Below are 23,986 nucleotides of genomic sequence, written 5' to 3'. Positions count from 1 at the left end.
CTTTACCGGATAACATCTATGGATCAACTTAAGAGTAACTTCTCTGACCTTATTAGTGATAATAAATTTCCTTGACAGAATCCAAGTGTTTTTCCAGTTTATATCATTGTAAATATCCAATAGAATAAAGCTGCAGGTTTGGAAACAATATCTCTTTGAATAATTTGTCTAATACATTGATTTGTGGCTTTATCACTCAATAAAGGACAGATGTTACCGATGTATATGTTAGTGGGATTTAGTTCTGGAATAACACAATTTCTACCTTTAGGAGCAGACACCAGTAACCTTCTCACCCCATCTGGAATTGCATCAAAAACTACAGCGTATTCTTTTGGAGTGACAGCAAAATCATAAACAGACAAAAATTCCTTATAAGAAAATAATTGACCATTATCATTCAGTAACTGACTCACAAGTAAATTTTTTCTATCAACCCATTTAAAGCTCAGACAGATCACAGACGCTTAAAGCGTGCAGTGACGTCACTTTTGCTTATTAGAAAGAGTTTGAAGGGAGACGGTCCACTAAAGCACTGCAAGTAAAATCTGTCTTTCCAAGTAATGATCATTTACATATTGTTTTTACTTTATAGGACACAAATGTAATATTCCACTGAACGAAAAAGAGTTGTAACAGGGGCAAAAATAATAATATTAACACGCTGTACCTCAGAAAAAAGAAAATATTCATTCATCCCATTATTTTTTAACAGCATGTTTTTCTTGTAAATATACAAAACATATAAATTCCTGATTACTGAGAGTTATAACCAAGCAGTAACGTGAAGCACCAAACCTGCAGTTTCTCTGACGTCCACTAGAGGCTCCAGCAATGAGTCAGTCCCCATAGACTCCAGTGTTAAAACTTTACAGCAGAACTACGTTTACAGTCTGATATACAAGCTGATTGCATTGTTAGGGGCGTGGCCGCTGCGACTGACAGGTGGATGGTGACACAGGCACTGAAATGTTCTGGGCGGTCCCGGAAACCAGGATGAATCTTTCTTGTCATTGCACTGAGGTACAGTTCATTTCTGTTCAGTGATAAATCAGATGACATGTAGAATGAGGCCTTAACGTGGCTTCCTTCGCAGATTCCTACGCAAACGTTCAGCCTCCTCTCGGGGTTTAGTAATCTTCTTCTTGCTTTATTGGGATTTTATTTTGAAGGTGCGGAGAGGAAGTGGTTCTTCCTCCCCGCAGCTTGACGGTGGGGACCGCGAGGAGCTCGATGGTGACTGTGCACATCGCTGTGTGAATGACAGAGGATGCATGGAGGTCTCCGGCAGCTGGCAGCCACAGATCCGTGTCCTCCTAGGTGCAGCAGCGGCGGCAGCGGGCATCCTCTCCGCGGTGAGTCTGCAGCTCTCCTCCGGGCTGCTCTTTGTTTTCATGCCTGCAGTCTCTCAGCCAGCCACCAGCTGTACTGCAGGTACACCAGGTTACCTAAAGTCTGCATGTGAACTTCAGGTATCAGCAGGGAAGCCTCTGCAGTGAGGGACAGAGGGAGGCACAGCAAACTGTCTCTGATCACTTCATTTAACAGCAGACATCTGCGGCTTTAACGCTCGGAGCGTATCTTTATCATTTAGTCATAAACACCAAGGAGGAGAGAGACAGTTTGAGAGCAAAGCTTTCTCTTCTGGGAATAAAATCGGAGGATTTTGGTAGAAGAGCGTGCAGCAGACTCTCAGTCAGCGTTCCGATCAGGAGCATCTGGATCTGGAGCTCCTGATCGTATCTGAAGTCCTTGTTCAAGGACACAACTGTGGAGCGAGCAGGAGCAGCTGGAGCCAGAGACACACTGATGAGTCTGATGAAGATGAAGCTGCTGATTAACATTTCATATAATCCTCCTCTGGTTTAAAACTGAAGTATGAGGATAAAAGTGATTTAGTTTAAAAATCTGTTAATAGTTAATAATAATCATAACATCACCCATTATTTAATTTTTCATGTATTACACATTTATCTTATCATAAATATCATACGTGGATATATAAGATCAGTGTACGTAACGTAGTCTTCAGACGGCTCCAAACAACCAGTTTCACAGAGTTTTTTGAACTTTTGGATCTGCATGATGTCAGAGAGCAGACAAAAGCTCCACCCACCACCTGTTTAAATGTTGCAGTTGCCCTAAAAGGGGTGGGGCTAAATCTTGTTTCAAACAGAAGAACTGTGAATCATGCAAAGGTACTTAAACTTTCCAGCACAAACTCAGCCTGACGTGCTTACTGAGGTCATAAATCAACAACTTTATTCAAACTCATCGTTACAACAAGAGGAGCTGCCACCTGCTGGCCGTTACAAATAATGCACGATTAGAAAGCTTCAGCACTTTTTCCATCTTTTATTTTCAGCGCGACCAAAACCTCACAGTAAAACAAAGAAACGGTAATTACTTCATCCCTCCTTTACATGCTCAGCCGGCGTCTGTCCACTTATGCTCAGTAAGTAAGGGAGGGAGGCTAATGACTCGTTGCTATTTGTGAATGAAGCTAAATGTGATTTTCTCTCTGGGATAATCTTTCTCTTAATGGTGGAAGTGGTGAATGATTAGGTTTATAAGGATGGATCTGCATCAATCAAACGTGGCTTTTAAGTCTGCTGCAGAGTCATTCAGACTTTGCAAATATAATTTCTTTCTGAAGTCACTCAGAAAAGAGTTTAGAACCAAAATGTATGCACAGGAACTCCAGCCTGCTCTGAATGCTCAGTTTATCGCAGCTTTCTCTACTCTTGGATCTGTATGATGTCATAGAGAGCACATATTCCGACCCACCTGCTGTTTAAACCTTTTTTTTAATGATGAACAACCAATCAGAATAAAGATGTCTTAAAGGGGGAGGGGCTTAAGCGCCTCCTTTCAGACAGGATGAACCGAGGGCTGCGGTGCGAGATAAAGAAGGATTATTTTGCTCTGTGTTTCATGCAAAGCTGCTGTAAAACCCAACAATAAAAAGATGAATGAGCTGAATGGAGACACTTAAAGTTTTGTGACACTGGTCAGAAGTGACGCACAGAATCCCATCAGCAGTGTGTTCGGCCGGGTTAACGCTTCAGTCCCAGCAAACCAAAGGAAGAAGAAGCCTGAAGACGTGGAGGAGCTCGTGCACATTAGCAGAAACGAGACAGTCAGTGAACGCAGCAGCACTGTGTTTGTGTTACTGTCCTCTGTGCATGCTCATGCCCCCTCTGCCTCCCCCTCTCTTTCATCAGGGCACTTCCACCTGAGCCAGCGGCATCATGGGAAGCTCCTCCTCCTCCCTCACTGACGAGGCGGAGGACGATGCGGCGCCCCGGGGTGCAGCTCTGCCTCCCTCTCCCATCATGGGATGCCTGAGGAGCAGCCAAAGCACATTCCTCCCTCGGCAGCTTCCCAGACCGGGCCGGCACAGGGAGCGCAGGTGAGACACGAAGGAGGCGTGGCAAAGACGTAACGATGAGATGAGAACGAGACCGTGGCTCTTTTTCAGTTTGTAATATCTGCAGTGTAATATCCTCTGCAGCGGTCCCACTTCTGCTCTGATTTTTTATCAGCGAGCAGGTTTGTTTGTGCCTGCCGGTTTGCTGGGAATCAGAGCTGCAGATAATCAGCGCTGTGCAGCTCCACAGAGACCTGCAGAAACCAGAAGAGGCAGATTTAACCTCTCCTCATCCTCCAGGCTGTCGGCAAACACGCATCTTTGCTAGGCTGCATTTTAACCACATGCTAATGAGCAGAGCAGATTTAGTCTCTTACAAGCATTTAGTTCCTGCAGCTGGGGGTGCAGGGTTAGGGGGTTAAAGTGCAAAGCCGACATGAAGAGCCCTGAATATGAGCTGTAAGCCCAGAGTCTGAGCGCAGGTGCCGCCCTTTAAACTGGCCGATGGTGAGCTAAAGGTTATCAGACCTGCTAACAATGTCTGTAATCCTCCAGGTGTTCAGTAACCATCAGCTTTACTCGATGTCCAGACCCGAGGTTGGAAATAGGGCCAAATCTAAAGTTGTAGATTTGAGTTTTACAGACCGAAGAAGAATCATTTTATTGTTTCTGGGGAAAAATAAGATAAATCGATCTTGAGAAAAGTGAAAATTGTCCTTCTGAGGTAACCGTCAGTTCCCAGCACAGGGTTTAACATGCTGTGTTCAGATGCTCGCCAAAGAAACACGTTAAACAGAATTTAGGTTTAAAAAGGAAACGGGCCACAGAGTTGACGCTGTGTGGCCGTCTGATCACAATCATTACTAACCAGCTGGAACTATACGATGTATATTTCTGATCTCGACCTCAAAGTCACCAAACCTTTCAACAATGTTGAAATGTCTGGGATGCAATCTGGAAGTTTGAATCCAAAGAAGCAAAAACAAGGGAGGAAAACCACAGGAAGCAAAGCGGAGACGCGAGGCGGCGCGAGGGGAATAGGACAGATGGGCAAAGCATCGTCTGTGTTGGGAGTCAAACCCATAAAACGCTCAGCTCAAGGCTTCGATGTCACAGAGATGGACTCTGGAAGATGAACATTAAGATCAAAGGCGTGCAGCAGTCCAGACTGAAGAACTTCCTGTTGCACAGGGGGCGCTCTTACGCTCCTCCAGAATAAACCAATCTCTGTCCTAGCAAATTTTCATCATGCTGTTGATAGAAGAGTTCAAGAAGTTCGAAATAGTTGAGTTTTTAGATTTCTCAGAAGTTTCTGCTGTAGTAAGATGCCACACGCTGCTTTACGGCATCTTCCACTTTGATTTGGGGCATGAAGCGAAGAGGCTGCAGAGAGTTCGTAGCGTCACCTCCAACCACCTCAGTCAGCTGCTTCTGCTGGGCTTTAGCTGCAGCGGGCACCATCCTGAATCGTTAACCGACCAATCAGCACAGATTAGCAGAACGCTAAAAGCTGATTACTGTTTAATTAGGAACCGAGAAAAAATGAAGTCATGTTATTTGAGTTCAGCTGGATCATTGCTGCATGTGGGCTTCATAGATAATTGGCAAACCTTCTGGAGGAAAACCTGGTCTTGTTAGGAGAGATGGCATCCATCCCACTTTGGATGGAGCAGCTCTCATTTCTAGAAATATGGACAAATTTATTAAACCCCCCAAAATATGACTATCCAGAGTTGGGACCAGGAAGCAGAGTTGCAGTCTTACACGCTTCTCTGCAGCTTCTCTCCTCCTGCTACCCCCCCAAAAACCCATCTCCATAGAGACTGTGTCAGCTCCCAAACAGACAAAAAACAAACTAAAAACCAGCAACAAACAACTTAAACATAAACAATCACAAAGAAAGAACAATACAGTATCCACATCTGAACCAAAGAGTAAAACAGTGAAATGTGGATTATTAAATATTAGGTCTCTCTCCTCCAAGTCTCTGTTAGTACATGACTTAATAATTGATCAACAAATTGATTTACTCTGCCTTACAGAAACCTGGTTGCAGCAGGATGATTATGTTAGTTTAAATGAATCAACACCCCCGAGCCATTCTAACTACCAGAAATCTCGAAGCACAGGCCGAGGGGGCGGTGTGGCAGCAATTTTTCACACCAGCCTATTAATTAATGAAAGACCAAGACAGACTTTTAATTCATTTGAAAGCCTGATGCTTAACATTGTCCACCCCAGCTGTGAAACTCAGAAACCAGTCTTACTTGTTATCATCTATCGTCCACCTGGGCCTTACACAGAGTTTCTGTCTGATTTCTCAGACTTTATATCTAATTTAGTTCTGAGCTCAGATAAAATAATTATTGTGGGTGATTTTAACATCCATGTAGATGCTAAAAATGACAGCCTCAACATGGCATTTAATCTGTTATTAGACTCAATTGGTTTCTCTCAAAATGTAAAAGAACCCACCCACCACTTTAATCACACTCTAGATCTTGTTCTAACATATGGCATCGAACCTGAACATTTAACAGTGTTTCCTGAAAACCCTCTCCTGTCTGATCATTTCCTGATAACATTTACTTTTACAATAACTGATTACACAGCGGTGAAGAGTAGACTTTATCACAGTAGATGTCTTTCTGAAAGCACTGTAACTAAGTTTAAGAATATAATCCACCCACTGTTATCATCTCCAATGCCCTGTACCAACACAGAGCAAAGCAGCTATCTGAACGCTACCCCAACAGAGGTCGATTATCTTGTTAATAATTTCACCTCCTCACTACGTACGACTCTGGATACTGTAGCTCCTGTGAAAACTAAGGCCTCAAATCAGAAGTACCTGACTCCGTGGTATAATTCTGAAACACGTACCCTAAAGCAGATGACTCGTAATCTGGAGAGGAAATGGCGTGTCACAAATCTAGAGGATCATCATTTAGCCTGGAGAAATAGTTTGCTGCTTTATAAGAAAGCCCTCCGCAAAGCCAGAACATCTTACTATTCATCACTGATTGAAGAAAATAAGAACAACCCTAGGTTTCTCTTCAGCACTGTAGCCAGGCTGACAAAAAGTCAGAGCTCTTTTGAGCCAACCATCCCTTTAACGTTAACTAGTAATGACTTCATGAACTTCTTCACAAATAAAATTTTTATCATTAGAGAAAAAATTACCAATAATCATCCCACAGATGTAATATTATCTACAGCTACTCTTAGTACCATTGATATTAAGTTAGACTCTTTTTCTCCAATTGATCTTTCTGAGTTAACTTCAATAATTACTTCCTCCAAACCATCAACGTGTCTTTTAGACCCCATTCCTACAAAACTGCTCAAAGAAGTCCTGCCATTAATTAATTCTTCGATCTTAAATATGATCAACCTATCTCTAATAATCGGCTATGTACCACAGGCCTTCAAGCTGGCTGTAGTTAAACCTTTACTCAAAAAGCATCTCTAGACCCAGCAGTCTTAGCTAATTATAGGCCAATCTCCAACCTTCCTTTATATCAAACATCCTTGAAAGAGTAGTTGTCAAACAGCTAACAGATCATCTGCAGAGGAATGGTTTATTTGAAGAGTTTCAGTCAGGTTTCAGAGCTCAGCACAGCACAGAAACAGCTTTAGTGAAGGTTACAAATGATCTTCTTATGGCCTCTGACAGTGGACTCATCTCTGTGCTTGTCCTGCTAGACCTCAGTGCAGCGTTCGATACTGTTGATCATAATATCCTATTAGAGCGATTAGAACATGCTGTAGGTATTACAGGTACTGCACTGCAGTGGTTTGTATCATATCTATCTAATAGACTCCAATTCGTGCATGTAAATGGAGAGTCCTCTTCACACACTGAGGTTAATTATGGAGTTCCACAGGGTTCAGTGCTAGGACCAATTCTGTTTACATTATACATGCTTCCCTTAGGCAGCATCATTAGAAGACATAGCATACATTTTCACTGCTATGCAGATGACACCCAGCTCTATCTGTCCATGAAGCCAGATAACACACACCAATTAGTTAAACTGCAGGAATGTCTTAAAGACATAAAGACCTGGATGGCCGCTAACTTTCTGCTTCTTAATTCAGATAAAACTGAGGTTATTGTACTCGGCCCTGAAAAGCTTAGAAATATGGTATCTAATCAGATTCTTACTCTGGATGGCATTACCTTGGCCTCCAGTAACGCGGTGAGGAACCTTGGAGTCATTTTTGACCAGGACATGTCCTTCAATGCACATATTAAACAAATATGTAAGACTGCTTTCTTCCATTTGCGCAACATCTCTAAAATTAGAAATATCCTGTCTCAGAGTGACGCTGAAAAACTAGTTCATGCATTTATTACTTCCAGGCTGGACTACTGTAATTCATTATTATCAGGATGTCCAAAAAACTCACTGAAAAGCCTTCAGCTAATCCAAAATGCTGCAGCAAGAGTCCTGACAGGGACTAGAAAGAGAGAGCATATTTCTCCTGTTTTGGCTTCCCTTCATTGGCTTCCTGTTAAATCCAGAATTGAATTCAAAATCCTGCTCCTCACATACAAGGTCTTAAATAATCAGGCCCCATCTTATCTTAATGACCTTGTAGTACCATATCACCCTATTAGAGCGCTCCGCTCTCGCTCTGCAGGCCTACTTGTTGTTCCTAGAGTATTTAAAAGTAGAATGGGAGGGAGAGCCTTCAGTTTTCAGGCCCCTCTTCTGTGGAACCAGCTTCCAGTTTGGATTCGGGAGACAGACACTATCTCTACTTTTAAGATTAGGCTTAAAACTTTCCTTTTTTCTAAAGCATATAGTTAGGGCTGGACCAGGTGACCCTGAATCCTCCCTTTGTTATGCTGCAATAGATGTAGGCTGCCGGGGGATTCCCATGATGCATTGAGTTTTTCCTTTCCAGTCACCTTTCTCACTCACTATGTATTAATAGACCTCTCTGCATTGAATCATATCTGTTATTAACCTCTGTCTCTCTTCCACAGCATGTCTTTATCCTGTCTTCCTTCTCTCACCCCAACCGGTCGCAGCAGATGGCCGCCCCTCCCTGAGCCTGGTTCTGCCGGAGGTTTCTTCCTGTTAAAAGGGAGTTTTTCCTTCCCACTGTCGCCAAAGTGCTTGCTCATAGGGGGTCATATGATTGTTGGGTTTTTCTCTGTATCTATGAAGCGCCTTGAGGCGACTTTTGTTGTGATTTGGCGCTATATAAATAAAATTGAATTGAATTGAATTGAATGTGTGGGGGCTAAAACGTGAATCCTAAATTGTTTTATCCTCTGAGATTGATTGATTCCCGCTCACTGAGGTCTATTTTCTCCCCGCTAAATTATCCAGCTTCTCCTGCAGCACATGCAATAAACACACTCATACCATCCAGACACTGAGAGTACGTACACAAGCACCGACACACAGCTTCAGGAAACACACAACAAACAGAGAAGCACAGGAGACGAGAACAAAGGAGAAAAACATCTTCAAACCCGCCGTGACCAGAACAGCTGGATCCAGCACCACCACAGCTCTCCCAGCTGCTTTTGTTAATGAGCGACTATAGTAAGGCTGAATCTATGTCCGTCGTTTAGACGTCACCGTGAATATTTCATGAATCGTTCGATATGAATCAAACCGCAGCCTTCCTTATTAATTATTACTGCATTTATGTCAAATAAACCACCGGCGCTCGGCTCACTGTGAGTCATCTTAGCCTTCGGGAGCCTCGGCCGGGAGTCGAGTTACTCGCTGACAGGAAACGGAGCGCTGATGGGGAAATCCCCGGTGGAAGAGCTGGTCTGAAGAAGCCCACTCAAGCTTTCCGCTGGGAATTCAGCTCAGCAGGCCACTGCACTCCCCGTCTGATGCACAGAGATCAAAATACCTTTCATAGATGTGGAGGAGAAGGAAAAGAGGCCGGCCGTGGCATCTGGAAACACACACAGCAGAACAGAAGAAGTTCCAGGGTTCTCCGAGGAATCGCCTCCTTAGAGCTGCAGGAAGTCCAGATCTCAGCAGGTTGTTCCATGATCCACAAAACAATCTGATTCAGGTTTAGAGCTGCCTGCACCTTCAGTGTTTCTCCTCCTTATTGAATGAAATGAAATCAGTTTTCTTAAATCATTTAAGAAAAATGAAATGAAATTATTTAAGATCAATAGCAGAGTACAGGAGTTGATAAGGCGCCAAAATAAAGTCAATAAGAGAAGTAAAAATTAAATTAAATAGAAGTGAAGAGCAGAAGTTAGACTGCTGCAGAATTTCATCATATCTGCAGCTCCGCCTTCTGTTACTACAGTAACCCCACAGCAGACAGGCTCCAACAGCACAAACACGTCCAGTTCAGGTGAAGCTAGCAGACAGCTAGCAGCTACAGCCGCCTGTGTCACCATCAGTGTCGGGGAGTAACGGAGTACATGTACCAGCGTTACGTATTTAAAATAACTGTATTCTGTTACAGTTGAAAAAGGTGGTATTCAGAATACAGTTACTTTGTTTAAATAAATGGATTACATGGCGGTCTTTTCCTGTTTCATATGTTCGGCTGTGTCCTCTCTATTTTGGTGATTCCACGCCGGTGGAAACCCAAACAAACACGCATTAAGAGGCTCTAATGTCTGTGTCTCAGTCTCACGGCCCACGTCACCTCTACTTGCAGCCGCATAATGATGTGAAAAAATATTTATTCTGACAAGCCCAGAAAAAATATTTATTTAAATATTTTTTTAATTATTATTCAAAAAATGATTTAATATGAAGGCAATAGCAGAGTGTTACAGGCATCGCCCTAAAGCACGCAGCCTGATGGGCAGTGTAGTCCGTGCTGCAGGGAGAATGGACTGCCATACCCGTGATGTGTCTGTGAGCGAGGAGGGAGAAAAAGGAAAAGTAGGAGCTGTCACCGAGCAGAAACGGGAGCTGGAAGCATGTAAATATAATAATAACCACTGCAGCCAAACAGAGCCTGACAAGCCCAGTTGTAAGTAAGCTGTTAAGACTCGACTGTACACCGTGTTCCTGTTTTCCTCTGAAACAATGAGCTCCGTTGCAGCAGCCTTTCAACGCCTCTCTCTGTCTCTGCTAGCAAAGTCGACCCAGACAACCAAGTAAAACTAGTTTTCAGCTACGAGCCGACACGAGCCCGATGTATCAGCCAGAGGTCCTTTACTACGGTTCGGAGCCGCGGACCTGTTTTATATACGCGTGGAATAGTTTTCTACACGAGATCGCTGCAAAAAGTGCAGCCTTACCTAATGTCCACCTACTGTTACTCATTTATATTAAGATTTAAACCTTAACCGTCAGTAATAGTAATAAATCACAGCAATAGCTCATTCATGTAGTTGTAAACAGCATGATAATATATTAAGTAATCCAAAGTATTCAGAATACGTTACTCTCATTGAGTAACGTATTCTGAATACGTTACAAACTACATTTTGGGGCATGTATTCTGTAATCTGTAGTGGGATACATTTGAAAAGTAACCTTCCTAACACTGGTCACCATCCACCTGTCAGTCACAGAGGCCACGCCCCTAACAGTATAAACTTTAAGCCTTAATACAGTTGAAACAGGTGAGTTATAAAATCAGGTGTTATGAAGGAGGAAATGATGGACAGAGACCAGTTTGTGTTTCTGGCTGTAAACATTTTTATTCCTGATGCAAAGTTTTAGCGTTTCTCAAACAATGTCATGAGAAGATGCTGCACCAAAAGCTTTGTGTTGATTGCTTTGGTTGTCATGGTTACGGTAGTTTTTCGCATTTGTCTGCAAATATTTGCTAACTGCTAGCCAAGTGACTCGCAGTTAGCTGTTCAGTGCAGCTCAAAGAGCAGCAGGAGGCTGTTTGCAGACGAGTTCCAACTACAGCCGCAGCAGTGTGCTGGCATCGAGGGTGGTTGCTGACAGCTCTCCGGGCCGTTCATTTGATTACATCCAACAAAACTTCTCAAAACCTGAGTGGGTGACTCACTTCTGGAGTCCCCAGTGGACGTCAGTGGAACTGCAGCCTTCACAGGTTGCAGGCCGTTTCCCTGCATCGGTTCCTTTTTCAGCCGCTGTAATTTGCAGCTAAAAGGCTCTCATTGTGTCCGGATTATGAGAAACATTTCCAGGAAATTGGATCCATCCGTCACTTTGTGCAGCAGCTGTTTTGGGACTACTTCCATCTGATTTGGTTTAAATTGAGTTGAATGAATGAGCATACAGCATTTATCTGCATGGAAATATGGGCCGATGAACGCACAGGGGATCTGCAGAAAATGAGCACCTCCAACTTTTATGACCTTAGAAAGTTCTCATGTTTATATCTTGTCAGTAAAAATAACTCGGGGTTTTCTGTATTGCACAGCCTTCTGCGTGGGTAACGAGCAGCTTGTTTCTCAAGCACACAAACAGCAGAGGTTCTCACGAAGGCCGGTTGTTGATTAAAAGTGTGTTTTGTCCCGAGCGCGGCGTGCAGCAGCCGTCACCTGCCTCTCACAGACAGCTTGTTCTGCAGTAAATCCTTCAGGTCAGCTGTGCTGGAAGTTTCAGGCTTCATGCCAAACTACTTAGAAAAGTGCAGCCAGAAAATGTGGGCCAGCCTGAACACGGCTGTGACGCTGGCTCCCGAGGTCTCGTTCCTCCCTGGACACCAGGGTGCAGATTATCTGGGTCTGCTTTACAGCCGAGCATGAATCTGAGATTAGAACCGTGTTTTTATTCTATATTCACAAAGACGCTGAGCAGCCTGCTCGCGATGAAGCCGGCGTCAGGGAGGCAAAAGTGGAAGAGCAGATTTTGTTGTTTCATTTGCATATTCGTGCATTTTAATATTTTCCCTCCAGCACAGCAAAGGAAACTGTTATTCACTCACTCGTTTATATTTGGATTTCTTCTCATATTTTCAGGATTTTTCTTCCATTTTCATCTCTCGGGCTTTCACAGATAAACACACTGAAGCTCGATGTGGCTGTGGTTTGCTTTTAGCAGATACTCACGGTGGAAATTTTCACCAGTGTCATGAAAAACACGGCAAAGTTTATCTAACATTTCCAGACATCATTCTTATCTCAATGAAGAAAATGTCTGAGACTGATCAGCTACTCTGCTTATTTCAAGCTGTTCATTTAATTCTTGATCTCTAGATTCAAAATAATCCAATATGGAGGGCAGGGAGTGCAAAGATTAATATTTAAAATTAAACTAAACTTAACTAAATATAAGGAAATAAATAAGTAAATTGTTATACAGTGTTCCCTCGATATAATGCGGTTCACCTTTCGCGGCCTCGCTGTTTCGCGGATTTTTTTGGGTGCAATTATGCTTTTTTTTTTCTTACAACACATTGTATTGTCAGTTAAAGACACGCTGCATATGAATACTGCTGAAAAAAGCTGGAGAGGATGAGGACCCAAAGATGACGAAACATCATCCACCCAGGAGACGCTTTGACCAATATCTATTTTTAACAACTGGTGTTTGCTGATGGATTTTATTTGTAGGAATAATATATATTAATATATATTAGTCCGACTCATATGTTGATCGATATTAGCTTTTTGCCGATATAATAAATCTGCATTTGTAACGGCTGATAAATAAGAGTAAAGAAGAGACAATAGAAACACTCTTCAAACGTCTTATTAGTGTTGATGTTGCATAGTTTGTCCACCAGAGGGCGCTCTGCAACTTTTTTGTTTTGAATGCCTCAAAAAAGGAGTCAACAAGTAATTCATGACTTGTTGTAGCAATGAAACACGATTATTTTTTAGCTAAATTTTTATACTATATTGGTAAATCATCATAAATGGATTTTGATATCGATATCGGTCTCAATAATCTTACATCGGTCAGGTTCTGATGTTAATGTCCTCCCGTTTGATCACATGACTCTGTTTCTCTCTGTAGTTTCTCCTCTGGATCGATGCCCATCCAGAGGAGTCAGTGGGCGTGCGGCTGCTGCACTTTCCTCAACGCCGCCGGCGCCCCCCGCTGCTCCATCTGTGAAGCTCCTCGGCAGGGACCCGATGCCCGGTGGATGTGGCCCGGAGCAAGCAGAGAGGACGACGGTTGGGCGTGCCCACGCTGCACACTGGCGAACTCCCCTGACAGCCTGGCCTGCAACCTCTGCGACTATGCCAGGGCGTCCGCGGAAGCCCAGCCCCGGCCTCAGCGCTCCAGCAGCTGCTCCGGCCCCCTCAGGATGTCCTGGACGGAGACGTGCCGACCCCAGAGCAGGAAGCAGCCCGGAGACGCCGACAAAAGCAGCCTGGCATGGGAGTGCTCGAGGTGCACGCTGCAGAACACGCCCACCTCTATGTCCTGTTCGGCCTGTGGTGGACCCCGCAAACTGTCCCTCCCTCAGATCCCGGCCGAGGCGCTCCTCGTGCCCGACGTCTGCGAGGATCACGGAGCACGGCGGGCCGAACCTGCAGCGGCGGCGCTCTCGCTATCGATTTCCACCCGAGGGGAGAGTTTACATGCAGAAGCTTTGCATCCGAACACCTCCTCCGTGCTGACTGCGCCCCCTGCTGGCCACAACAATCCAGTGCCCTGCAGCCGCAGAGAGGTGCCCCCTCCAGATGTTGGCCTCAGCCAGGCTCAGAGCACGTCTTCTCCCTCCATCCTCGCTGTGTCCCATCCCTCCACCCAGCCGGAGCTGCTGGCCGGCAGGAGACTCAGCATCCTTAAAGAAGAGATGTCCCCGTTGTCACCTGCATCAGACGCCTCCATGTCATTCTCGCTCGCTGTGAACAGGATGGAGGAGTGGGCGTGTCCGGCGTGCACACTCATAAACCGGCTGGAGTCCAAACACTGCCAGGCCTGCCACACCCCTCAGCAGCTAAAAGCAGAATTGTTCCCAAGGAGGAAGGAGAGCCGGCTGGTGGAGGCGCTGCGGCAGAGTGACGAGGGCACGGCCAAAGAGCTGTGGGAGAACATCGTCAGCTTCTGCAGAGAGGTGCGTTTAAAGCACACACCCACCTTTAAATTTAAGGTAGAAACAAGAGTTTATGCTGATGTTACTTCACTATCATGGAGGTGGACTGACAGTCTTCCTCAGAGCCAAAACGACCTCCACCCAGAGTGCAGAGCAGCCTGAACTTCGCTGTGTTCAGCTCTGGATCTGCATCAGAATCTCCGACATTAACGAGAAAAATTAAACAGGTTAAACAGCAGATGGAGGAGTGGGCGTGTCAGGCGTGCACATCTCATTGCATCATCGTCTTCTTCTTCTCCCAGAACGCGGTGACGTTTGTGGACGACAGTTTCCCTCCTGGTCCAAAGTCCGTCGGCTTCCCGTTGGACGACAGCGTCCAGCATCGGGTCAAGAAGTGGCTTCGTCCACAGGAAATCAGCTGCGCCGCCTTCAGAGACCGCGGCGTGAAGTGGACCGTTTTCCGCACGCTGCGTCCGTCCGACATCCTGCAGGGGCTTCTGGGTAACTGCTGGTGAGCTGATTATGCTGTCACAGAGTTTATTATTGATTATTATTCCCAGGATTTATTTCTGGATGATTGTTTAAGCACATTAAAGGAAGGCTGTGTTCGGGGAGCAGGTTCCTGAGCGCCTTGGCTGTTCTGGCGGAGCGGCCGGAGCTGGTGGAGAAGGTGATGGTGACCCGCTCGCTGTGCGCAGAGGGAGCCTATCAGGTGCGTCTGTGCAAAGACGGCTCGTGGACGACAGTGCTGGTGGACGACATGCTGCCGTGCGACGAGAGCGGCCACCTCCTCTTCTCTCAGGTGAAATTGTTCACGTGATGTGTGGTTGGTGTTGGAAAAAGGTCTCAGCTCAAAACACGGGGAAAAGTCCAGAGTTTTTCAAGGTAACTTTATTTATACCCAAAAGCAAGGTAAATTTGCTCTACAGAAAAATGACAGCATTTGGCATCCCTTCAAAAAAAAACACACATACCTAATAAAGATATAAACCTCACTGTAGCACATATATAGTAATTTAATATCTCGAATCAAAAACAAAAACAGTTCTTATTTAATTCAGTGACAGCAACGGGGACAAAGCTATTTTTCTAACGCTTTGTCCTGCATCTCGGAAATAGAAACCTCCGTCCTGAGGAAAGAAGCTGAAATTCACCTCTTAGAGGATGGGAACCATTTTTAAAGATTGGTAGAGCCATCCTCTGTACCTGCTTGGAGCACAGGGAGGCTAAACAAGACTCCCATCTTTAAGTTATCCTCTTCTTCCTTTGTACTCTGCGGCGCCACCCAGTGGCCTGAATTACACCTTACACAGTGAATTACACATTAAAAGAAGAGGCGATTCCTGTAGCATCATGGGTATTCCTCCATATCTGAGGCATTTCTGTTTAAAGGCACTTTGTGTGATTGCCCGCTGCAGAATTCTGCTTCACCACCAGAGGGCAGCGTTTTATTACTGCCTGAGTTCGGATGTTTTATCTGTGGAAGAATATCCTTTAGATTTTTTACAGGTTTCGACTGCAGTAAAATAATTTCTGTCCACCACACCGTACTTCACGGCATTTTGAGTTCAGGCATCAAATGAGCAGCAGTTAGCTAACAGATGTTTTATCTCTTGGAGTAGGTGAAGAAAACTATCCCTGGATTACTTTAATACTTTAATGCATCTTAGAATTTGGAGGTTTCTAATGGAAGTCCTGACGTGTCCACTCTCAGGTCCTGTTAGCCTGCTTTTGTCAGTAATGATGAGATCAGGATCAGGAACAGGCTTCGGGTTCTCTGATTAGCTGTGAGCACATATGTGCACTTCCTCTTCTTGTCATCATGTTCAAGCTTTGATCCTCTCCATCCTCCCCAGGCCCAGAGGAAGCAGCTGTGGGTGGCTCTGATTGAAAAGGCTCTGGCCAAGCTCCACGGTTCCTACTTTGCTTTGCAAGCCGGCCGCGCCATCGAGGGCCTCTCCACCCTGACCGGGGCCCCCTGCGAGTCGCTGGCCCTTCAGGTCAGTGCCACCAACCCCAAAGAGGAGCCCATCGACACGGACCTGATCTGGGCCAAGATGCTGAGCTCGAAAGAGGCCGGGTGAGACGTTTGTGGGAAGGTTGAAGTGCTCTGAGAGGACGGAGCTGTTTCTTTAAGCTCGGTTAACCCCGCCTCTGTTCGTGCTGCTGTTAGGTTCCTGATGGGGGCGTCCTGCGGTGGAGGTAACATGAAGGTGGACGACGCGGAGTACGAGTCTCTAGGTTTACGTCCGCGACACGCGTACTCTGTGCTCGATGTGCGGGACGTTGACGGCCACAGGTGAGGCTTCGAGGTCGCTCCGTTGGTTACCGTTCTCGTTATCTCATTATAGTTTAGTAAAAATAATAATAATACATTTTATTTAAAAATAGCGCCTTTCAGAGCACCCAAGGACACTGTACAGCAAATAAGAGATATATTTTAAAAAAACCCAAAAAAAAAAAAAAAAAACCCAGAGAAACTGGAAATATGCACAATAATAAGAGTAACAGGTAAAAGTTAAGAGCAGGTTTAAAAAACATGAACACAGAAGCTGAGAAACCTGCAGATCCTCCAGCAGAGAGCCATAGTTTACAGCCTGATGCTCAAACTGATTGAATGATAAAATATCTATAACTCACCTGTTTGAATTGGATTAAAGCTGAGTTTAGCGTTAATAGGGGTGTGGCTTCTTTGACGGACAGGTGGATGGGCGTTTGTCCCCCTCAGTAAAAACTGGAAAGACTTCCTTCCATATATGGTGTTGGAAACCTGGTGCCTGGTTTTGGAGTTTTTCCATAAACAACGTTTCAAACATAAATTAATGCAGAAAAATTCACCACAAATCAAAGAAGCCCCGCCTACTCAGCTCCACCCTCTCGTCCACATACAGTCATTCTGTGTCCAAAACACTGACGGTCAGACAGACCCGCTGATGACATCACTCTCTGAGTCTCTGCTTGAAGTTAACAGTTACAAAGTCGACCAAAGAGACGCCACAAGACCGAAAAGGAGACGCAAAGCAAACTGAGCGCAGAACAAAGTGCAGCAGGGAGTCGAACACCCGGCCACACGACGTGAAACCTGACCACACACACGAGCGCACATCCATCCTGAACAGACACAAATAAGAGCAGCAGAGACGAACTGCACAAACAGCAGAGACTCGATGTCTGCAGTCGTGTGCCTGCATCAGTCAGAGTGACTTGCTCCTGCGTGGGACAGGCGGGGGTGTTTTCTCCAAGCCTGAGCCCGGAGGCTCTGCTCTTATCATCCATCAAAACTCCCACAGTATAAATGCAGCAGGTCTGCAGACGAGCGCTGCCTTAAGGACACATTCAGAGAACAAATGTTCCTCTCAGCGTCACTCCATTAACCGCTTCATCATTCACACGCATACGGGATGTTTCCTCAAACCTACAGCGGCGACTGCTGCGAGCTACAGGGAGGAGGATCCGCAGGAGGAGGTGGCAGGAGTCGAACTGCAAGAGAAACCCTGGAGGGAACGGGAGGCTGATTACTCACAAACGGATGTTTTTCTGTCAGTGGGGTTGGAGGTGGAGTCTGCAGACGCTTGAAAAAGTTTGAAAGAACAGCTCTGCGATGTCTCCGTGGGCGTCAGACCCATCTCATTAACCCAGCAGCGTGAACATTTAGAAGACGTGAAACACATACCGCACATCACTGTGAGTCATCAGCATCTTCTTCATCGTACTCCTCGAAAAATTTAGAACCGCCTCTGACCGTGTGCACGAAGCAGTGATGAAGAGCAGGCTGTTCCTAAATGTTCACGCATCTTTAAGCTTTTATTAAGCGAGGAGCTGCATACACACTAAATCTGTTCAATTCAATTTTATTCATATGGCGCCAAATTACAACAACAGTCCTCTTCAAAGCGCTTTATATTGTAAGGTAGACCCAACAATCCTATGACCCCCTGTGAGCCAGCACTCGGTGACAGTGGGAAGGAAAAACTCCCTTTTAACAGGAAGAAACCAGGTGGAGGAATCAGTGCAATCTGGCACTTCCAGCTGGTTTTAAACCGCATAACCTGCTCCAGACCAGGTCACATGTTCAGCACCAGTTACCATGGTGATATAGCCAGGTTATAAAGGCTCGCCAAATCTGACTTTAAGCTAGCGAGCCTGTTAATCCCATTGTGTGTGTCAGGTTACTGCAGCTGAGGAACCCGTGGGGTCGCTTCTCCTGGACCGGAGCCTGGGCGGACGACTGGTCAGACTGGCCTCCGCAGCTGAAGAGGGAGCTGTGCGCCCAGCGAGCCGAGGACGGCCTGTTCTGGATGGACTTCTGGGATTTCACCAGGTGACGGCAGCAGCGTGTTTTTGATGTCTGCGTTAGTTTTATTCCTGGTCTGAGCAGGAAGACCTAAAAACAGAAGAAAACTTTACTCAGATGTAAAGTGGGAAAAACAAAGAGTTCATTTATGACAAATGACAGAATACAAAGTGTTCATTAACATCCACCCCGCCTGCTCTCTCTGCCCTCTTGTGCGTTGCTTTGTGTAATCTGTGACTGTAAAGTCATCCTAACTCTCTTGCTAAAGGCTCTCTGGTGACCTGCAGAGTAAAGAAAAGCATCAAAACGCTGAACAAAAACAGACTCGCTGTTCTCTCCTGTCAGGTACTTTGACTCCGTGGACATCTGTAAGATCCACTCAGACTGGCAGGAGGTTCGAGTCCCCGGCGTTTTCCCCCGAGCCGCCGACGTCCCCGTGTCGGTGGTGTCGATCACGGTGCTGGAGAGGACGGCCATGGAGCTGGCTTTATTCCAGCAGGGCAGCAGGTAGGACGCGCACCTGTGCGGCTTTTCGTAACGTCACCGCTGTCACCTGAGCACCACAGAGGTGATAGTAAAGATAAATAAACGTCAGCGATGAAGTAAAGATGGTGAAATAAAAGAGCCGTGTTTCAGGCGCTGGGACACGGCAGAGAGCCACCTGCTGGATCTGTGCGTGCTGGTGTTTCGGGTCGCCTACGACAGCGCCGGCACGCTGACGCTGGGCCGCCTGCTGGCTCACAGCCGCCGCTCGGTGAGGAGGTTCGTGGGCTGCGATGTCATGCTGGAGCCGGGCGAGTATGCCGTCCTCTGCTGCGCCTTTAACCACTGGCACAGCTGCATCACCGAGGGCGGAGGTAAGAACACGAGCACTCAATCTCCATGATGATTCTATATTTTGCAGCCAAAATGTGTCTTCTTTAAAAAGTGTTTTTACTCCAAAGGAGTCGGAGCTGGAAGATGATCCTGGTAGAAAATGTAGTTTAAATGGAGCTTCAACTGGTTCTGAGCAGACACATATCCCCCACATGCTGGTTAAAGCCCTGAAAGTTTACCCAGAATGCACTTTTTAAAGTTCTGGGGTTCGGCTGCTGAACAAAAAGCAGACTGCACCGTGGAGTGGACGTGAAGTTGGTTTCGTTGCAGAGCTTAAATCTGTTTTCCAGCCCTGAAAGTTTTGTGGCGATGGCTCCTGCACTCATCAGGTCATTAAGACTCAAAATGCAAGAAAAGGCTGAATTTTAGCCCCTCAGTGCAGAGCATCCAGCTCCATGTAAATGCTGCATGAACTCATTAAAGAGTTCAAAAGAGGTCAGGGGGAAACTGACTCAGGGGGAAACCGACTCAGAGGGAAACTGACTCAGGGGGAAACTGACTCAGGGGGAAACTGACTCAGGGGGAAACTGACTCAGGGGGAAACTGACTCAGAGGGAAACTGACTCAGGGGGAAACTGACTCAGGGGGAAACCGACTCAGAGGGAAACTGACTCAGGGGGAAACTGACTCAGGGGGAAACTGACTCAGGGGGAAACCGACTCAGGGGGAAACTGACTCAGGGGGAAACTGACTCAGGGGGAAACTGACTCAGAGGGAAACCGACTCAGGGGGAAACTGACTCAGGTGTACCTGAAGCGTCGCAGCAGGCGTTACACCGTCATCAGTGAGCCGCTGTTGTGCTGTTTCAGTGAGCTGCGGCAGGTCGGAGGCGCCTGGCTACGTGCTGGCGGTCTACAGCTCCAGACTGGTGATGGTGGAGCAAGTGACGGCCTCCAGCACCACCATCGCCGACGCCATCATCCAGCTGGCAGAAACCAAAGGCGAGCGGCACGAGGTGAGAGAATCTGAGAGCTTTGAAACATGTTTGTCACCTCTGACGTCCTCAAAGACTGAAACTCATTCAGATGTGTGTAGTTCATTCAGTATTTATGAGCTCTTAAATCTCTCGTCTTCATTTCATCGCTAACGATTTCAAATCGACTTCATTCATCATTAAACAACATCCACCCTGACATTAACAGGAAGTCTCTTTCATTGCTTCAAACTTTGACCTGTAATGGAGAATCACTGTTGTGTGTCAGGGTCGGGAGGGGATGACCTGTTACTACCTGACCCACGGCTGGGCGGGGCTTATCGTCATGGTGGAGAACAGGCACCCGAGGCATCACCTGCACGTGTCCTGCGACTGCAGCGACAGCTTCAACGTGGTGTCGACGCGCAGCAGCCTGAAGACCATCGACAGCATCCTTCCTCTGCACAGGTGCGCCGCACGCCGAGCCTCACGCTCCCACCCGGGAACGCCGCGACATTTCAGCGCAACTTTCAAAACGCCGCTGTACTTCATACACACTTAAATCCCAGCTGAGACCTGTTTGTAGTGGGACGCACCGAGACACGTGCCACCGTCCACAAACCTGTGGATCTGACTCTATCGGGAAATAGTCACAACTCAATTATGTGTTAATATTTAATTTCCTCGCTCTGAGAAATTAAAGGGGCGGAGCATGTTTGTACACCTGTGACTTGGTCTGTGTTTGTCTCTCAGACAGGTGCTTGTGGTTTTGTCTCAGCTGGAGGGGAACGCTGGGTTCTCCATCACGCACAGACTGGCTCACCGGAAGGCCGTCCAGGCCTCTCTGGGGAACTGGAGCCCCTCGAAGGCGACGCACAGTCCGGCTCTGAGCCCCGAGACCGCAGGTCTGCACCGGCCTCGGCCGCTATGACGAGCCGGGAGGAAGCATCTCGATGGACACAGGAACTCATCGGACCGCTGCCTTGATAGAGAACAGGGTTATTTCCCACGGACACCGAGTCTGTTAGAGTCAGAGCTCCTCATCGGCAGAAGTTATCAAAGTGAGGCTGAAAGAAAACAGGGTTAACATCAGAAAACACTTTAATTCTCCTTAAATCTAAGTTTAAACCAGTCTGAGATTACTTTAAACTGAATTTAATTAAGATGAAATTCATTTTCTACGAACTGTTTAAGGACCAGAGTTCACACATCATCTGTCATCACCAGAATAACACGCCACGTCTGATTGGATGACACGAACAGAGATGGCGACGCGTCACACAGCGACGTGACGGCTCGTCAGAGCGCGGACGAGCTCAATAATTCGGTTTCTCTTTCTTACAGATGTGGAACAGATGTTCCAAAGGTTCAGACATCATGTTGCTGTTAATCCCATCTGTTGGTTTGAAATGGAAGCAGCCCTCCCATTGGCTGGTTCACATTTGGTAAAAGGATGAGTATTTACTCTTTACTCTACAGACTAATTGCAATCATTCATCCACACACTTGTTTTTTTATTCTTTAGTTTTAAATATTTACGTAACTTCACATCTGGAGCAGCCAGGGATGAACCACAGGCCTGAGGAGCAGGTGTACCTCCTGACTTCAGTGGGAGTTTCTGTAGCCTGTCCGATCGATCTGTGTTATTATTTCAGAGGTTGAAGCATTTGTCTCTTCACAGATCTTTAAATGTCTCCTGCTCATTTCTGCCTCCATAGTTTTAATCTCGGACCTTCTTTATCTGCTGCTGACTCTTCGTGCAGCCGTTTGAGTTTCTGTCCCTTCAAGGCCCTACTGCCTTTACAGCCGTTTTGTTTCTCATTGGCCAGCTTCTGTAAGCCTGCAGAGGGGCAGCACTTAGTGTCTGTGAGCTGTGCTGTTCCTGTAGCAAAGGGAGAAGCTGCATGAGAGCCAGTTTCCCGTCTGCAGGGATGAAGCTTCTTCTTTTAAGCCAGTCTGGAAGTTAGTGCCGTCTCAGCTCCTTCAACATAAAAGCACGCTGTAACCTTTTCTTCTTCTTCTTCTGGATTATTGCAGGAAATCGTCTCAGTGTGAAATGCTATTTAATACCTTCCCTTTTTATCACTACAAACTGACACTACGTTTGTGAGCAAGCGGTCATGATCAACCTGTGAATGTTCACCTGTAAGGCGGGATTCACACCTGCACGCTGCTCCAACACTTGAAGGTGGAGCTCCTGATTGCTCTCTGCTTTGACTCCAACATTTTGATGCTACTCCCTCAGGATTTCCATATTGTGATTTCATTGGCTAGTGGCAGCACTGGAGTATTTGTATAAGCATGACTTGATTGGCTGACACCAGGTGAAGCTCGAAACACCTCCGTGTGAATCCTGCCTAACATCTGAAAGTGAAGGTCAGAAATTTGGTTTCAATTTTATCTACATAACACCAAACAACAACAGCCACCCCAGGTATTTGTATTGTAAGGTAGAGACTCTACAATAATACAGAGAAAACCCCAACAATCAGATGAGCAAGGACTTTGGCGACAGTGGGAAGGAAAAACTCCCTTTTAGCAGGAAGAAACGTCCAGCAGAACCAGTTTCATCTGCTCTGACCTCATAGTTGCACAGAGTTTAAATTAAATTTTGAATTTAGTCTAAAGTAACACGTTTTTTGGGGTTTTTTTTGCCCAACTCTGATTGGATGAGCTGGACCTGCAGGTGTCTTCCAGCCCAGGTGTCTGTTAACACTTTGACTTCTGCCTTGGGAGCCGCAGAGAAGTGAACCCGGAGCCGCACCCCCCCCCCCCCCCCCCCCCCCCCCCCAGAAACACCACATTTAGAGCAGAAATCACACGATGCACTTTATCCGTCACATCAGAGCATGTTCAGGTCCACGCTGTCTTTGCTGCAACCACTGACACGTGATTGGAGGGCAGCCGTGGAGATGACGTGGTGTCCGCGTGATGTTTGAATGTTGTGTTTTAGAGTCACAGCGCAGAGCTGCTGTGTGAAGCATTAGCACTTTATCAACTGTATGCTGGAGTCTCTTTTATTTTGAAGGACGTGTAGGAAACAGTTTTATTCTCGTGGATTTAAAACTACCATCGTGTTGACAGAATAAAAACTATGCAAATGTTTGAAAGCTGTCTTTATGCTTCAGAAAAACAAGTCGAGCTCTTTATCTGCAGCTTCTCTTCTCTGATAGCAGGGTGAAAATAGACGTGTATGCATTCTGATGTGGTTAGTGTTACACTGAAGCTTTTTAAACGTTCAGGTTGACTTTTACTCCGTATTCTGTTCGCTCAGTAGCTACTTTAATATAAAGTTTATATACTGTATGCATAGCAGTATGAATGTAAATAACAATAGAAAAAAATATGCGGGTGAACTGAAGGAAATAAACATTTGAAAGTTTTCACATCTTCGTTTTTTCATTTTTTGAGACGCAATCAGCAGAAAAGTCTTTTAATGCAGTATTTCACAATAAACAGTTGCATGGCCCTTTACAGTGTGGAGAATTAAATACACAGAATTATCTAGAGTTCTTTTTTATAATTCGTGAGTGCACTAACACCCATCACTGTGTCACTTTTGACACCACAATATTTTAAAATCCACTGATTCCCAGGAAAGCTCTGG

General features: G+C 45.9%; 1 protein-coding gene across 2 annotated transcripts; it reads left to right on the top strand.

Moving 5' to 3' along the window:
- Window positions 1–1,127: 1,127 nt before the first annotated feature.
- LOC113020173 (calpain-15-like) lies at window positions 1,128–23,765 on the top strand. Of its 2 annotated transcripts, none has more exons than XM_026163921.2 (13): window positions 1,128–1,355; window positions 3,225–3,412; window positions 13,267–14,317; window positions 14,599–14,807; window positions 14,915–15,098; window positions 16,153–16,376; window positions 16,470–16,595; window positions 18,465–18,617; window positions 18,936–19,097; window positions 19,227–19,447; window positions 20,276–20,421; window positions 20,669–20,847; window positions 21,137–23,765. In XM_026163921.2, the coding sequence occupies exons 2-13, from the start codon at window positions 3,252–3,254 to the stop codon at window positions 21,267–21,269; spliced, it is 2,949 nt and encodes a 982-aa protein (XP_026019706.2). In that variant the 5' UTR covers window positions 1,128–1,355; window positions 3,225–3,251; the 3' UTR covers window positions 21,270–23,765. The 2 variants fall into 2 exon arrangements, with proteins under 2 accessions (XP_026019706.2, XP_026019704.2); XM_026163919.2 differs by having other exon boundaries at window positions 1,129–1,355; window positions 21,133–23,765.
- The last annotated feature ends 221 nt before the right edge of the window (window positions 23,766–23,986 follow it).

Source organism: Astatotilapia calliptera, chromosome 4, assembly GCF_964374335.1.
Source record: "Astatotilapia calliptera chromosome 4, fAstCal68.1, whole genome shotgun sequence".
Taxonomy (NCBI): domain Eukaryota; kingdom Metazoa; phylum Chordata; class Actinopteri; order Cichliformes; family Cichlidae; genus Astatotilapia; species Astatotilapia calliptera.
The sequence above is the reverse complement of the archived record's forward strand: the minus strand, read 5'-3'. Positions and strand labels throughout refer to the sequence as shown.

What these genes read in the sequence shown, in the direction of transcription:
- LOC113020173 (XM_026163919.2), top strand. Translation starts at nt 3,252, where the DNA reads ATGGGAAGCTCCTCCTCCTCCCTCACTGACGAGGCGGAGGACGATGCG. An exon ending in GCCACCTCCTCTTCTCTCAG is followed by an intron (nt 15,099 to 16,152) that starts GTGAAATTGTTC and finishes CATCCTCCCCAG; the next exon opens with GCCCAGAGGAAGCAGCTGTG. An exon ending in CTGAGCTCGAAAGAGGCCGG is followed by an intron (nt 16,377 to 16,469) that starts GTGAGACGTTTG and finishes TGCTGCTGTTAG; the next exon opens with GTTCCTGATGGGGGCGTCCT.